General features: G+C 41.2%; 1 protein-coding gene across 2 annotated transcripts in view; it reads left to right on the top strand.

Moving 5' to 3' along the window:
* tpst1 (tyrosylprotein sulfotransferase 1) overlaps positions 1-17,974 on the top strand; it is a 78,573-nt gene that overhangs the window by 24,987 nt on the left and 35,612 nt on the right. For both annotated transcript variants that reach the window (XM_080459010.1, XM_080459011.1), the window contains exon 3: positions 14,927-15,125. In XM_080459010.1, the coding sequence (XP_080315136.1) occupies positions 14,927-15,125 (199 nt within the window). The remainder of the gene's footprint in view (positions 1-14,926; positions 15,126-17,974) is intronic.

Raw genomic sequence — 17,974 nt, 5'->3', positions numbered from 1 at the left:
CAGACAGCAGTTACCTTCTTTGAGCTTGCCACTCTGGTACGTTCTATCATCTACATCTGCCATGATCCAGCACAAAAAGAAAGGCGTCTGCTACTGGTTGCAGCAAAAGCCCGAAATATGACAACGTGATGACTGTTGTTGTGAATAGCATCAAACAGATCAGAACCAGGGGCTTAAAGTACAGGAGGTTCTGTGCTTTTCTGAATGAAATAGAATGATATGAACTCACAACCGCTTTAATTTAGTAGCGAGCCTTGTAAAAGAAGAACTTCAAGAAGTTAAGCTTATCTTTTATGCTTGTCCTGCAGGCAAGGACATTGGATGAATGTGAACGGTTAGAGAGGGATGCTGCCTCAGGTCATTGTTTTCTGCAGTTGTTTACTGTGGGTTTGGGAGCGCTATGATTCTCTGAAAGCCTGACAGCTGGCAAGACAATTAACATTACCGCATACATCATATATTCTTCCACTGATTCTTCCGCAATTATTTCAAGTGAAAATGCAAAACCTGTGTTTTGAGTGTTCGTTTACATGACGACGGTGGTCAGAGCTCATTAACACAAAAACTTATGTTTTTGTACGATTGCGGCCTAAGTGTTGACGAACAAGTTTGTTTGGAATCTTTTAAAAACATATCACAAACAGAAGTGGCAGTCAGGAAAGTTTCCTTTGTTGGCTGAGGAAAGCCTCAATCCAACACGTTCAGAAGCTCTTCAGGATGTTGTGGTTAAAGCCCAGATACCACGGAGACTCTTGAACATGCTCTTCAAACGTTCTAGTACAATGTGACACTGGAGTCTCAAAACAAGCACCCTTGAGGTCTCCAGGCCACAATGCCCTTGTCTCTTGTAAACACTTCCGCTGTCAGTCATGTGCACACACTATAGAAATCACTTTTAGTCACCAGGTTTGGTTAAACAGATGCACCAGAGTGAAACGCTACAGGATTTGAAAGGGAAAGAAAACACCCGATTAAAACGGAACAATCGTCTGCGTGTAGAAAAAGAGTGATAGCAGCTCTTTAGGCTCCACATGCAGAGCTGTGGTCTTTTACTGAACACACTACCCCCTGCACAAATTGATTTACATCAAACATTAATGAAAAGGGACTTCAAGCAGAGCGGTGAGACCTGGCTCTGTCCTATTCATGGTTAACAAGCACAGTCAGGAGTAGGCCTGGGCGATAAACTGAAAATTTATCGATACCGAAATTTACAAAAATGACCAATGTCATTTTGCCAATTTCGGTATATTCGCTGTTTAAAAACCCTTGTAGCACCACATACGCAATGCAGCATATGTTTCACATGCCTCGTTTACAATGACGTAGCGGGACGGTGTTTGGGCGCTGAGACTCAATTTCACCAGATCTGGTCAGAGCACATTCTAAGCTTAATACTCGTTTTTAAATCGTGTTGATAGGCCAAGTGAAGATTTATGATGAAAACTAAATGTGATGTTGTCGGCCGTTCTCGGTGAGCAGTTGGAGCCATTAAAAAACGTTTTTTTATAAGTTTGTGCACGATTTATGATCAATCACAGTTTCTATGCATTCTAAATACGTAGATCTATATCTTCAATGTAGCTCTATGATCCCTCCCTCCCTCGCTGAATCACATGGCGCCCACAACCGGCCAATCAAAAAAAGAAAACGGCAGGCATATCAGGAATCACTGTTTTATTCAGACTGAGTATTTCAGAAAATGAATGTTATGAAGTAGATAACGGCTTTAGAAGCGATCAAAGCAACTCTTTGATCGTCCAATTCATCCATACTTGTAATCAGCGGGCAGATTCACGCCAGCTGCGGCGATCCGCGCCTCCATCGCCGGCAGAGCGACGCATAGCGACCCGCTGTCCGCCGGGGCTCGACGTGAAAACGCATTTTACACACTAAATATGTAACTTTTTTCTCGAGAATTCGGTTAGATAGGCTTTTTTTCATATAACTGTGGATAAATCTGGTGTTTTCAGGTGCAGTACATACCTGTGCCCTCGCTGATAATTTGTTCATGCGCCAGTCTCTTGACAACTTCAATGTGGCCATTTTCGAGTAAGCTTTTTGTAATATCCATATTTAAAATTTGTATTTTGAATACTTGTGTTTGCAGGACATTTAAGTTATTTTATACTTTAAAATGTATTCACTCATTCTGATATCAAGTAATCTGTGCTTATCAGCTCTTCAATAAATCTTAACAACTAAAAGTACTTAATTTGTATTTTTTTAATTTATTTTCAGACAGTGTAGTTTTACAGTCCTTTACAGTCCTTTGAAGTGGCAATAAATAGGTCCAGGTGAGTCATGCTATCAACATAACTGCCACATCTAGTGGCCAAACATTTTTTTGCACAGTGGAGTAGTTTTTGTCCCATTTATCGTTATCGAGGTGAAGTGCTCAATATATCGTGATATTGATTTGAGGCCATATCGCCCAGCCCGAGTCAGAAGCATACTGTAGTAGAAGACAGTTGCAGATACAACCGTCTGAAACCGACATCATCTTCATTAGTTATCACTGCCTTGCTGTCAGGAGCCGGAACGAGGCCATAATATGTGTTTCAGTATTATTCTGTTATGTACAAACATTTAGTTGATCCCCCAGCTTTTCACCTGTGCAAGAATAGGAAGATCATTAGCCTGGGGTCAAATCGAATGGAAAACTTCCCTCTATTTTCTGTCCCTGAACTCACAGGGAGTCATCAATCTCTTTGAGGTCTTTGTCGTGATGGAAGATGAATCTTTCTCCATGTTGAGATCTCTTCTAGACTGAATCATGATGCCGTTATACATTATTGCTTTAATTTCCACCTTCAACTTTATGAGGCATGATGCTGCCACCACCATGCTTCAGTGTCTACCATGGTGGTCATGAAGCATAAAACATTGGTCAAGTTGTTTTAACTGCAAATGTTAGCTACTGTTACCATTATTACAATTATTATTGTTGCTATCATCATTATTATTATGAGTAGTAGTAGTCAAGGTGGTTGTAGTAATAATTTAAGCCTTTTTTCAAAGTTTGTGTTGAGGGTCACATAAAAAAGCACTCTTGAAGAAAGTAAGTGTAAAACCAAAAAAGGACTCGCAAAATGAACTATCTGATTATTTACACACAGAGAGACAGAGCCAGAAATACAGGGAGAGATTTACAGTTTGTTACTTTTTAAATTCCATAATTGTTGTTTCAGTGCTGCTTTGGTTTCTGTTCTCATTTCATTTATTCTTTTTAATAATTTGAAGTATAAAAACTGCTATATAGATTAACTTATTATTACTATTGTTGTAATTTTTATTATAATACACCAGTTAGATGCCAAATAAACAAAAATGAATGAATTCACTCACCAATCAGTGAGAAAAGTGATGGGATGAGGAAATTCCTCTGATGTATGTTTCATCAGAAAGTCTGTGTCTGGATTCTGTTTCTTTAAGTCGGTGATCAGAGCACTCCTCCACTAAATCCTCCACTCTTCTTGTCGCAGTATTATCCGACAGTTACCTGTTGAAGTTTGTAACTGAGCGTGTGGATTAGTTGTGATGTGTGTTGATGTGTTATACAGCGTGACAGCATTCGCTCCCTGCAGCATCCTCCTCTGATCAACTCCATGGAATTTCCCTGACTGCTGAGCGGTCTGGAGTGTGTGAACTGTTAAGTAACTGTTGGTAGAATAACTGGCGTGTGTGGAGTCATATATTTTTATACCCAGTTGCGGACCTGACTTGTTTTACGCCCTGGGCGAACACCCACCTCCATCAGACGCACCTGAGCAGTGCGCCCTGGCCAGCTGGATACATCTGTCACAGCAAAATCCACAACGGAATATAACAAATTCTCCCAATTCTTCACATTCCTCACAGATTAATGATAGAAAACTACGATACGCCACGGCTCACGGCAGCCTGCTGCAGCGCACAGCTCCAGTCTGCGTGCAGATCAAACATGGGCTGGTAATATAAAACTAACCTGTTCAGTCTAGTCAGAGTTGAAAAGAAGCTTTTCCTGATCGACTTTGTGCTTTTTCATGCTGCAGCTTGTGTTGTTTCTTTGTTTAATTTTGACTTACTTCGCGGGTCGTGAAATTGAAATCTGTGGACGTCTGAGTAGAGCGTGCATTGACGTAATTACGTCAGACGGGCACAGACTCTGGCTCCGACTACGGTGTGGGATGAGGTCCAACCAAGTTAGAGCAGTGCATTTTCTCCCCACAAATTCCACTTTATTTCACATTGATGTGCAGCTGATGGGCCGGCGCGGGCCAGAGAGTTGGCTTCGGCCCGCGGGCCGATTAATGAGAACCCCTGGTCTAAGTTCTACTCTATGCTCTTGAGTGCATCCCATTCGCTGCAGATTTGAACTCCTCCAGCGGAGTCAGAGGAGGTTTTGCCTCCCTTGCTTATCTCCTGCTTCCACAGTCCCTCAGCTACTCTGAGCACTTTTTCACATCAACTATGAAACTCACAGTTTTCAGTGAGATATACTCCAGGGTAGAGCTGAACAAAAAATGTATTTAATCGATTTATCGAATTTGTAGCGAAAATCGATTTTCATTGTACAAACTTGACCGTTGAAAAATGGTCTTTTTGGCATTTTTCTTATTCTGTTCTACCAATCCTTGTGGGTTTCCGTAGTTGCTGTTGCACTTTTGCTTAAACCTGGGTTAAAGCATGAATCTTTTTTTAAATTGACGCAAATCCGCAACTACTGCAACTTTCCACCTTCTCAGCAGTCCAAGACTGGATCTGGGCCTCGCAAGCTCGTCCTTCTATAGGGGGTGGGGGTGCTCGGTGGAACAGACTGAACACAGGCAGGATTTTGGCTGCTAAAGCCAGTTTAAGTAGAAGTAGCTCTATTTGAATGCCCAGTTCTGGGCAGCGAGCTGTCCAGACGTCATTTGGAGGGTGAATCTTCGAAAATGAGCCGAAAAAATACTGCACACCTTGCTCAAAGCCGTATAACTCATGTGTACAGTAGAACCTCGAACAAGGGACCCGTAAGAGCGGACAAATATTTGAGCACATAGAGGTTTTAACTGTTGACTCACCTTAATGAGCGGACAGCCTTCCGCAGCATGGTGCTGCTGTAAAGTTTACAGTCAAACATAAGGCCCATGGGCCAAAACCAGCCACAAAAAGCTCCAATCCGGCTCCACAAACCACCAAGTAAGGAAGTTATATAGGGTTTATAGGAGTTTTTTTTTATTATTATATATTTCACTATTTTGCACCAGAATGTTTCATTAACATTGACTTTATGTTGTATAGATTGTATTCTTTTTTAGTACTAATTGTGTGATCTTGCAAAATTCATTACGTACACTGTGCGCAAAAACAAAGAAAGAATTTCAAGTGTAAATTCAAAGGTTATTATAACATTATTTTAGTAGTCCAGCCACTCAAGATGAAACTGGACTGTATGTGGCTCCTGAAGTAAAATTCTAAAATGTATACCTCTTTGTAGATATGATATTCATGTACATATATATTATATACATCTTTAAATTGGTTCAGTTATGTGCTTTTAAATTAGGGATGGGGCCGATCCAATCCAGTATCGGTATCGGGTTCCAATATCAACGTAATTCATGGATTGGAAATTTCTGATCCATGAAACCTCGTCTGTGCTTTACTCTGCTGAAATGACTCCACAAGTGATTCCCTACCACTGCTCTGCTCGCTGGCTGCAAAATGTGGAATGGATTTCCTGAACGGAGGCGGGTCTCAATAAGACACGGCGTAATGAGTCAGGAAATCCTAGCGTAGTAGCACTGCGGCTATCCAACTTTTCATGACAACATGTATGCTGTTTGGACATATTTTACGCTCAAAACACTGCAAAGCAACAAATCAACGTGCAATGTTTGGAAAGCCGTTGTACAGCAAAGCGGTTGCTCTGCCGCCAGAAGTCACCGTTTTAAAATGCCAGCTCACCGAGGAGAACGGCACTGACTGTTTCTCCGCTGTAACAGGTGATTCACACCTCTGTGAAGCTGCGTCCTACTCCACGCTAAACTCCCTGAAAATAGTCCCAATCATTTGTGCTGCATTAGTGCTGGAAAAATTGTTGTTTGTGCTGTGTTGCTAAATAATTTCCCCAGGGATTAATAAAGTGATTCTGAGGTTTTAAAGATATAACAAGTTTATTATGAGATGATGACGTCACACAGACCCCCTCATTGTCAAAATTGAACAAAAACTGTTTGTACTGCTTCCTTTTCTGACCTTATACTAACATCAAGTTGCCTTTTGAGAGAATACATGCATTCATGTCGTACATTTCATACTTGCTTGTAGAGAGGAGTTTATTACAGCCTCATATAAAACCAACAATAATGATAATAATAATATTAAAGTAAACTGAGCTCTGATATCCGCCTCATGTGGATGATAGGCCAAAAACAGCTAATTTAGGTTAACCGGTTTCCTGGTGTGGACGGCCCTTGAGCGTACTCCCCCGCATACTTACTTTTTAGATGTCTTATCAAATTAGTTGTGTTAAACGAAGCTCTGGTGCTCCCACTTCTCGGGACTGTGGCTCGCTTTACGGCAGCTGGTCTGAAAACGTTATTTTTTTTTTTTAGATCGGCAGGGTGATCGACTGGATTTGCTGATTCCCGATCACTCACAAATCACCAATATCGGCCCCGATCCGATCTCTACCGACCTGATCAGGACATCCCTAATATGAATACATCATATTGGGACACTAGTACTGCATAATGTAAAGTGCTTCACACTGTAGCAGCAATCATAGTCCAATGTAGTCATTGAATGATGTGATTAATGGCTTGGGCTTGGTGAGACTACCAGCACCAGTTGGTTTCTGCAGAATTAGGTCAGTCACATCAATTATTCACATAGAGTATTTTTTTTCTGTTTTACTTTATCTTCAGTGAGTTTGAAAGTTTTGGATCAAAAAGGAAAATCACATAATCCCTGATCATTGGAGTGATATGAAAGAGAACCAGTAAGGGAACAAAATGGGTTGTTGTTCTAATAATACATCAGTACATCATTGCTGATTATTTGTAACATGAAAATGGTCTCCATTTTCAAAAGGTTTTCACTTTGTGTGGAAGAGGAGGCCAGCCATAAGTGGCCTTCGGGGCAGCACAACTACCTTTTTACCATCATAAACATTTTTGCCCCACCTCCTCTCAGCTACTTTGCCCACAGTGCATTAAAGTCAACCCCCATGACACCTGGCAGAAAAAGCCTATTTCCGACTCCAACCACCATCACTCTCGCTCCCCACCAAAGCGCAGCCCCAGGTCTCTATCTCCATGAAAATCTCAATCAGTGGGCTGCCAGGCCCCACAGCGGAACATTGCCTCAGCATTAACATCAATTACCTGGCCTTAATTTAGTGGAGGCCCAGCTTAACAGAGCGACTCGCTCCATTACTTCTCCCAGAGCAGGGAGCCTCTCTTTCCCTCCTCCCCGAGCTCTCCATCCCTTTTGCCATCTTGATGTCTCTATCAGATTCTCTGGGTGATACAGAACACCACCTTGGGTAGAGGGGGCCCAGTGATGAATAATTGACAAGCTGGAGGCCATTAGGAGCTTCAGTCTGAAGGGCATGTGATGGGCAGAAAAGTTTTTTGTCACATCTCATTTAGAACCACAAAGAGGAGTGGGCATGCAGCAGTTGTTCATTGGCGGGAGTGCAAATGACTTAAGCTGGCTATGAAATGTAAATCAAACAGACAGATATTAAATCTTTGAATCGTCATCTTTAGGTTAGCTTGCAGGCCTGAGACGTACATGAACAATAACAACTTGGGCTGCACCGATACCACTTTTTTCCAAAATGAGTAGTGTATGAGTACTTGCATTTGAGTACTCACCATTGTTCTGTCATGATACCAACATTTTGGTATCGATACCGATACCACCATGTCGTTCGATACTTTCAATACTTTTCGGTACTTTTCCAAATAAAAAGAGAACACAAAAAATGTCATTAGATACAGCCTGTCTTAAGACCAATGTCTTTAAATGGTATGTTACTAAGCAGTAATCATTATAAAATTAAATGGCTAAAATAAGATATTTTCATATTATATTCTTTTATATTATTTATTATATTATATTTATAATAGCTTAATTTTTTTTCCAGAGCTACTTTTTCATGGGTGTATAAGTTATTACCTGTCGTTCTTTGAACTCCTTATGCAGGTCTGAGTGCTTGTCCTTCAGCCAAGTTAGTAGTGTTTTCATCCTTTGCCAGACATGTTCTCAAACGCTGTTTGCACAGTGGTGCTTCGGTGTTAATGGCGACACCGTGCTCATTGTGGGCTTTTTCTGCTGCTCTCTTTCTGTTTTCTGATGCACATTTGATAATTTTTATATGGTAGTAATGGAAGTGTTTTAGTGGTGCTGCATCATCATACAATTAAAAAAAAACTGCAATTTATAATCCTGAAAATACGGTGCTTCACTTTTTGCTTGTATAATGGGCCTGCCATAATACTCTGGTCTGCCAGAGGGTCTCCTGCTCTTGATACTTCTGATTCAATCCCGTGACTTTGTCGTTCTCAGGCAAGAATGCAAAGTGCCACTCCACCGTGTGTCTCCAGTTTAGTACTAATGAGATGTTATTGATTGGTCAATGAGCTTCAGGCTTTGCCTGTCAGGAGTCAGGACCACTAACAAAGAAGTGACTCATTTGTGAACTGTGACACATTGGATTATTTTTGCGTGAATGCATATGTTAATGTGTTGTGAAGTGATACTAAAGCTGAGCTACATTCACCATGTTCAGTCTTTATCGGTTTATGTACCACATCAACACGCAGCAGCCTCCTGGGTCTTGATGGAGTTACCTAAAGTGATTCCCCACCCATTTGTTGCAGAGTGAATATTTGGATCGTGGCCCACCTCTCAGGAACCATCTCCACCATCCTCCTGAGAAGACAAAACCAGCTCAGTCTATTAATCATGCAGGAGGCTATACCTGTACAGTGTAAAGATTCAATTGCAAAGTAAATGGATTAGAGGAAAGTGAATTGCTATATTGAAGTATAGAGCCAGACAGGAAACATAGGGATGCAAGCTTGGTTGCAATGCTAAACAGACGTGTGGAGGGGAGCAGAGACCTGAAAGAGCTAGTACTATAACAGCGAGCAGGGTAAAAAACAAGTGTTTCTTTGGTTGCTCTGCACCACAAGAGCCTTTTATACGAGTAGGAATGAGATCTTGGTCATTGGGGGTGGCCTTTGCATAATCGAAACTCAGTCATTCTCATTAACTTTGTGGTATTTCTGTTTCTGTGTGATACACTGGAACTTTACTGACCTTTGTAATCTGCAGAGATTTAAAGTCTGGGTGGACCAAAACTCAAGTGAATTTTAGTGTAATTTTAGAACTGGGCAAGGTTTACACGTTCATTAACGCAGATGTAATATTGAATATGGACCCCCTGGAAAATGGAGCCAGCATCCAAATTCTGCAGCAGAATATGGACCCCCGGGTCCATTTTCAATATGACATAGATATTAAAGGAGACATATCATGCTTTTAAATCCTTCCTTTTTACATATAAATCATACAGTTGTGGTCTATACAACGCGAAACTGCAATTCTTGGGTCTGAATTCCTCATTATTATAGCTCCACAGGCCCCTTTTCAACCCCTTTTCTGATGCGCTTCTGAGAGCAACTCGTTTTGGGGCGGTCTCTTCAAATGCAAATGAGACACTTCATACCCCGCCTCCTCTCCAGGTTGCAGAGGTGATACTCGGTTCAACGTCACCCTGTTCGGCCATCTTTGTAGTTTGATAGAACAGATACAATTATCTAGCGGCGCAGAAACTTTATATTCACACATTATTTACAAAATGTCAACAACGGAAGATTTGTCCATCCAGCCATACATGTTGGAGCCAGAGTCGGACCCGGCGGAGCGAGATGAAAATGACGATGATGCACCTACAGAACAACGTCTTCATATGGATGTAACGCAATGGTGTGTTACTATATTTACACTAACTTCTCCATCCATGCCCACTACTACAATACTGCCTGTATTACAACGACTATTTAACACAGAAGTTACATTATAATCTAAAACGAGCACACAGCGCTAACATATGAAGACGGTGCAACTGCTAATGCTAACAAAACAATGACAGGGACGTCTTATCATCACACTTTTTAGCGTTATATACAGCTTACCGAAGTGCTCTGTTCGTCGTCTCCATAGATAGAAGGAACTGACCGCTCAATCAGACGAAGTCTTTCGGCAAATCCTTCTTTATACTGGCGGAGGTTGCTGAAGCAGTCGTCCTTAAAGTGATTCGCGCACACAAAAATGACCTTACCCACAGATGTGGGTACATTTCTGTGAAAAATAAAACTCAACCAGGCACTTCGAAAAGGTTCTGATGCTGGGAGACGGTGTAACGAAGCTTGTGGGTTACTACATCCAACAACCGAACATTTCGACTTATCCTCTCGTAACTTCGGTTGGACTACAAAATCGCAGCGAGAAACAAAAATGGCGGATTGCTCGAAATGTCGATGTCCTAATTTGGCAGTTCCGCTGAGAATACTGTGACGTCATTGTTCAAAAAACGTAATAGAGAATAGAAAAATCGAAACCGATCGCAAAATATGACCAAAACAGAATATAAAGATATCAACGGAGCACCTGAAGAGACTACTTTGAACTTTTCTGTACTTCTAAACACTCTAAATATACAACAAAATGCATTTAAGGGCTAAAAAAGTGGATTTAGCATGATATGTCCCCTTTAATGAATGACAAAAGTAAGACATTGCGTGATCTCACTGTCTGATGGCAGTGCCTTCAGTCTGCAGTAGACGGAGAGCAGTGAATAGATTGACACTAAGCACTGCCCTCTATATGTACTGTAATCCATAAGGCAGTTGGAGGTGTGCATAGCATTGATGCAGCCGCTGGTTGGAGGTGGTTCGTGGCAATGTATAGCCTTCACGCATTGTTTGCCTATGGAGGATAAATTACGCTTAATGCCATTTAATAGGTATTCGTATCGATACTCTGTATCGTCAAGTAGCTGAAAGTTAGTGCTCATCCTTTAAAAAAGTGTTATCGGTGCAGCCCTAATTTGAAGTGACCACAAATTGACAAGTCTTGAATTGAGATTTTATGTACAGTATTGGTCTGAAAAAGGCTCTTCAAACCAAAGTCTTATTTTAGTTCGCAAGTCTATGTTCCTGGCAATGAGATGCAGGCACCTTCAGTGAAGCTTTTCTCCGATATTACACTTGTTACATAAAAGCCTTTATAGAGCAACATCATTCAGGACAGGCAGCTGCTCATCCCTTGATATGATCATCACAAAATCCTGACAGAACTCTGCATAACCCTAATTACAATATGCCCCAATATGACACCAGCAACCTATTCTCTAGTAGAAATAAAGTCTTATTTGGACCAATGCAATAAAAAAAATGTTTAGATTGAGATTTCTGTGTGAGGGACAATTGCTGTTTACCAAGTAGTTTATCTGTTGTAATTGTACTTTTGTTGCAGTATTTCAAGGATGAAGAACAGCCCACTCGTTTTGCATTTATTATTCAATTTGGTGCAATTAATTGCAGAAAATCACGCAGTGAACCATTTAAATCGTTGCTCAGTGCTGATAATTTTTTGGTGTTAAGTTTCAAATTACAAGCCCTACTGGATGATGGTTGTGGAGTGTTGCTGTTGAAATGGAGCACCACCCAGAATCAAGGACGCGTTCAGTAAACTACAGTATCAGCACACAGCAGGCACTGTAGCCAGTGTGTGGTTCTTTGAAAGGTACGAGCTGCAGTACTAATAGACACATAGTAGGTTTCACCGTTTCTGTGCCACATTTGGCCAGACGACAGTAAAAGGGTGTAAAACAGCATTGATCCGTTCCCTCAACTGACTTCATATTGATTGTACTGATCAGAATTCCAGATTTTCACCGGGATAAATGGACCGCTGACCTTGTTAAATTTTGTTCAGGTAATCGACAAGGAGCCCAGTCTTCCACTTTTCCTGGTGTTGCATTGTTACCAGCTCAGGTTGTTGCTAAGATCTAGAAATATAATGACTGGATAGATATTTGAACAAAGTGGACATGAACAGTTTTTTGGTTTCTGATCGGTGATGATGAGGATCGCAGTCATTCAACCCAAAAGTAGCTGTGTGTGGAGGACATATATCTGAACACTGTCAGGCTGGGATTTCCCCACTGGGAAAGCCGGAGTCTTTCCAAAAACTCAAAGACTGTAATGTGATGTCTCTTCAGGGGGGATATTTGTTTACTGAAGTCTTTTTTGTGAAGGGGGAAGATTAACTGTTTGGGTTTTCAGATTCATTTTGATATTTAATGTATTGTTGATCAAATAATTTTTAAATCTGATATTGTGAAAGCAAAATTTTTAGCATCCTCTGTACATGTGTACAGTGGAATCGAAGCAGACATGCAGTCATCCTCACATCATGTACAGTTTCTGCTGCAGTTTGCTGCACACAGTGTGGATGCAGCCTCCTCTCACTGAGTGACATTGATCCAGTCAGTTACTTGCAGCTCAGCTGATTATCTGAATGTGTTTGAGCTGATGTCTGTCAGACATGCCCCCGTCAGCCGCTGAGAGATCCGATGCTAATGGGACTCCACTCTCTGTCAATTATATGAATCTATCAGGATGCTCCCCGTTTCTTATCAACTTAAAGAGAGTGGTCATGTGCATGCTGGCAGATCTGACATCTCGCTGCTTCTTCCAGAAAACAAAAGCTGCAATTCCCTCCCTGGCTGAATATTTCATTTCAGATGATGAATCATTAATCTGGCTACGAGGTAACAGTGCAATGATGAAGAGGACAAATGCCTCTGTCTTAAACAGAAGAGGCACAGGCCTCAGTTGAATGAAGAAGAAGCCTCCATTTCTGCATATTTATCAATATCTTCTCATTTATTTGATTCATTGACTGTCTGCAGGTCATCTGCCTCAAATCACATTGACTCTGCAAACTTTTGACATTGTCAGTGTGATTTACGTCAAACAAACATCTTCTGTATTGCCTGTGACCACTGTTGGGAGAGACAGGGAGGTCAGTAATGCTAAATCACATAAACTATGATGCATGCAGCCTGGAGATCGACCAGACAGAACCAAAGATAATTTATTCAACAAGTTTAATAGGGACCTTCTGAGAAATGGAGTTTAGGAAGCAATCTTTAATAATGTTTTATGATCCAATTACAGCCAATTAGATGCTCCCAGTGAAGAGAAGTTAGAGATGGCAGGTCGGGGCATGTGGGGACAAGCTGAGCTAACAACGCTCACCCTCAATGACCAGGGAAAGTACCAAAGTGAAATGTGGTCATCAGTGTTCAGCACATGTTTACTGTTTTAGGCCTCGCTTACATGACAAGGTTTCACATTTACACAGCAACGTTCTGAAAACGAGCATGTGCAGAAGGGCTAATTACTACTGCTGTGGTGTGCATGTTTAGTAGCAGCGTCTCTGCTGTCTCTATGGAAAGAGAGCCCAAGCATTTCCAGAAAGTGTCATTTTTGCCTGTCTACATGATGACAGAGCGCAAGTGTTTTCGAAAAGTTATACTTTGGGAGCCATTTTCAAAAAGTTGCGTTTTCAGCTCCGTTGTCGTGTAAACGGATCCCCAAAAGGCAACTGACGTTTTGCACTTTCCTTTGAAATCATTGCCGTGTAAGGGGGACCATATTTAGTTATTTGTACAAGACTCAAGTGAAGGTGTGTGTGACACTGAAGACAGAGCAAGAAAACCCTCAATTAGGAGCTTTACAAATAAACTACGATCAATAAATGTACAATTTGACGTGAAAACATTGACAACAACCAAAAAAATATATAAAATTCTTACTTGCTTTTCAAATGGATCTATTACTATTTCCTCAGTCCTGCATAAAATCAATCAGCCATGGAAGATGCCATAAAGGAGTTATGGTTAGTTTGACAAACTTAAAACAATACAAGGTGAACGTTTTGCCCATGAGTATAATAATGTAGTATCAGATGTTTAAACTGATTGGGTCACCTCAGGTTTTGCAAGAAATACTACAGCTGTTCTCAAATATTTCACTTGCACCTTTAAATTATTTAAATGTGTCAGTTGAAAGACAGTTTGAAGGAGCCTGACATGTAAACTGCTGCATTTCTGGTGTTTCCATGTGTATCAATACGTTGCCATCTGAAACTGATGAATATAAAATGCAAAAATACACAGCAGTTTCCAGTCGATTGTTGTCATGTAAACAAAGCTTACACCACCACATTTTGCATCAATTTTACTTGGAAATATTTTATATTACCTTAAAATATTAAATGCAGAATTTAATAAAAGAAGAAATGTTTGAGTCGTGCTGTTAAACAGAACGATGAAACCACAAATCTTCACTCAGCTCTGCTTGGGTATCGGCGATCCCACCAGCTGCCCATAGGACTGAATGGCCAAATCGAATCTATTGCAATGGTTCCCAATCTTCTTCTTCACAACATCCTGAACAGTTAGGTGACCTCCCCCCACACCCTGTAGAATTACAAAAAAGAAAAGTCCATTGCTTCAATGAAGACATCAGTGTAACTCTATTGGTACACTCTATCTTTTTTGGGGGACTGATTCATGTGTCTCTTTATCCTGATGTGCTGCCATTTTTTCTCCTGCTACTTACACTTTTAATATAAATGCTTAAACTTAGTAGGTTTGTAACATGCTTGAATTAAATCCTGACTTACAGGTTTTTAAGACATAAACAAAATATACACCTAAAAATCTGTAGTATAGTCGCAACTGCCCCCATGAGTCTTTGGCACCCCCCTATAGGTGTGGGCCCCACTGGTCTAGGAAACCTTTCTCATCAATGCCAGATGTTGGTTTCTACCTGATGTCAGAACTAAAACCCTCTCATCTATGTCCTGTTAGGGTGGAGAGGTCCACAGACCAGGTCATCAAACCAGTAAATGTGGAGGCCTTGTCCAAGTGGGTCGGAAAGATTCCAGCCGACGTGGTGAGGGACATGGCTGTCATCGCCCCCATGCTCTCCAGGCTGGGCTACGACCCACACGCCAACCCCCCCAACTACGGTCACCCTGACCCCAACGTGCTGGACAACACCAGACGGGTGAGTACAAAGCGAGTCCCATCTATCATTCTTCTACTGCCTTTTTAAGCAGACTTTGAACATTCAGTGATTGACTGTAATGGAAGTTACAGATGTGTGAAGGAACACTAGATAAATAGGGTTTGTGCTTGCTCTGTGGCCGGGCAGCACCCATAAACTGGATAGGCTGAGCCTGAAAAGACGCAGTGTAATAATATGGGCCCCTTCGCTGAGGGTCCAGTTGTGAGATTGGATGCAGTGTTTAATCTTCAGCAGTGGTTACAGCTTCCTTGAGAAAAAAACTGGCTTTTCATGTATGGAATGTTACACCAATGGAAAAGATGGAGTTGGAGTCTGTATTTAAGGCTTTGACTACTTTGTCGAGACAGTGTGGATCACTCTCATGCTCTTTCTAAGCTATAGAAGGCAACTCTGGAAAAATCCAAGGTTTGTTCGGCTTTGATTTGGTGAAATGCATTATATTGGAGTTCGAATCTTGCTGTGGTACAGTTGGACATCAGCCAGATGGATGAAGGAATGAAGCAAGGTGTCACCTTCTTTCAGCTTAGTGGGAACAATTCAGTTGTTAATTTACCAAGGAACAGCTCAGAGTCTTGGATTGTCTTGGAGGGGAGGCCAAGAGGATCTGGAATAAACCAGGCACTGCCAGCTGGCATCAGGCATTAAAGAGGCCTCAAGACCCACTTATAGAGATTAGATTTCTCACTTGGATTTTGAAGTGGCTCTGGATTTCCCAAGATAAAGAAAATTAGCACTCAGCAGGATTGAACATCCTTTAATTTAGCCTCTATCATCTATCCAACCATCCAAAAGCCCACCCACAAGGGCCTGGAGTCCGTTCCAACCACCACACAACAGAAGGCAGGGTACACACACGCACGCACGCACGCACGCACGCACACACACACACACACACACACACACACACACACACACACACACACACACACACACATCCACAGGCAACCAACACAGAGCCACAGGTCAACCCATTAAGCTTTTTTTATCCAAACTGTTTTTGACTTGAGGTCACCTTCATTTACCAGCAACTGCAGCTGAAACTAAAAACCTGCTGCTATTTAAACATTGGCATGCACACAATGGCAACTACTGCTCCCAATATTGGAAGTACCACTTTGTAAAATGAGACATTTAATAAACAGACACTTCAGTTGAGTGCTGTTAAAAGACCTGTCATCTCCGCAGGTTTAACTGCGGGATACAAGAATTAGAGCTTGAGTAGATTACAGGAAGTGATCACGAGTGCTATGAAGATGAATTCACACGCACACTGTGAAGTTTCCATCTGTATAAGGTCGTCAATGGTGCGGTTTGAACTGACCAATGAATGTAAATCTTAATGGTGCTCTTTTCTTCCGAGGGTCTTAGGGGCCGTCCACACCAGCAAGGCGGTCAACCAAAACGAGCTGTTTTTGGCCTATCATCCAGACGAGCCGGTGTTTTAGAAGCATGAAAAGGTTGTTTTTTTTTAACACGGGTCCCAGAGTGGGGAAATTCTAAAACCCCACCGCGGTCCACAACTTCACCTAATAACCACAACAATCACAGACCACAAGCTCCGGTCGAGCTGCAGAAGCTACTGACGCTAGTTAGCTGGAGGAGCGGAGCCATAGACCTATAAAACTAGAGTTATTTAATAGTTTATGAGTAGGAGTCTATTTCTAAATTTCTATGTGCCCTGTCTTCTTCTGCGTTTTTGGTGTGTTTGGTGATTCACAGCACCGCTAAAGGCCTGGCATGTGTACTTACATGCCCTGAAGCCTCGAGTTGAGCCGTGTTTATAGTGAGATGTGGACAAATTTTTTTTTGAAAAGATCGTTTAGCTTGGTGTGGATGTGGTCTCAGTGGAAGCCGTCTTCACAAATGGTGAAGTTCTGTTCAGAATAGGATTAGTGGTTCAGCTAGGCTCCAATCCAAACTATGTTTTGTTTTGTTTTGTTTTGTTTTGTGGGCCTTATCTCTAATCTGCTGCACTGCTGTCAAAACAATTTGGGCTATTTTTTTTTTCCTATTTTTTTTATTTATTTGAAAAGCAAAACATCATAACTTTCATTGCTTCTTTTTTTACAACGAAGATACTATATCTATAAAATAAAAACAGTAGTGTTGTCAAATCCTTATCTCTCTTGTCTTTCGAGTATTTTAACGTACACTAAGTTGCTAATTTCTGAACACACAAGAACAACCAAACAAAGGGAGCTTAACATTTATGATTTTAGCTTCATTATAGAATGCAGATTAAGAGACTTGATTACACTTACAGGTGGTATCAATTAAAGTCTGAGCGTATGGGTTTCACATACTCAGATCATTTAGTCCAAATCCAATAAAACTTTTCCTTTTTCACCCGGAGGGAGAAAGACGGCTTTTCCATAATGTACACCTCATGTATGATGCGAACACCCGCCATTCCTCAATGGTGGGTGGTTCTACTTTCAACCATTTTCTTGTGATAGTTTATTTACTTGTTGCCAATAGACAAAAAGTACTTTTTTGTCATTGTTGTTCCAATTTTCCTGTATTATGTCACCCAAATAAATTGTTTCACACCGAAGAGGGATGTTTCCACCGAATACATTATTTGAATGGTCATGAACCTGTTCCCAATCATTTCTGATGACCTGGCAATACCAGAATACATAAAAGTGGTTAGCTTCATTATTCCCACAAAGTCTCCAACAACCATCACTGGGACCTTGGTTGTAATGTTTCTTCTGAGATGGTGTAACAAAAAACCTTATTATATTTTTCCAACAGAACTCTCGCCATGAGTTAGACCCGGTTGAGGTCAATTGCAGTTGACTCTCGTCTGAGATCACCATAATTCC

The sequence above is a fragment of the Lipophrys pholis genome, assembly GCF_963383615.2.
Source record: "Lipophrys pholis genome assembly, chromosome: 3".
Classification (NCBI taxonomy): domain Eukaryota; kingdom Metazoa; phylum Chordata; class Actinopteri; order Blenniiformes; family Blenniidae; genus Lipophrys; species Lipophrys pholis.
This window is presented reverse-complemented; position numbering and strand designations above follow the sequence as displayed.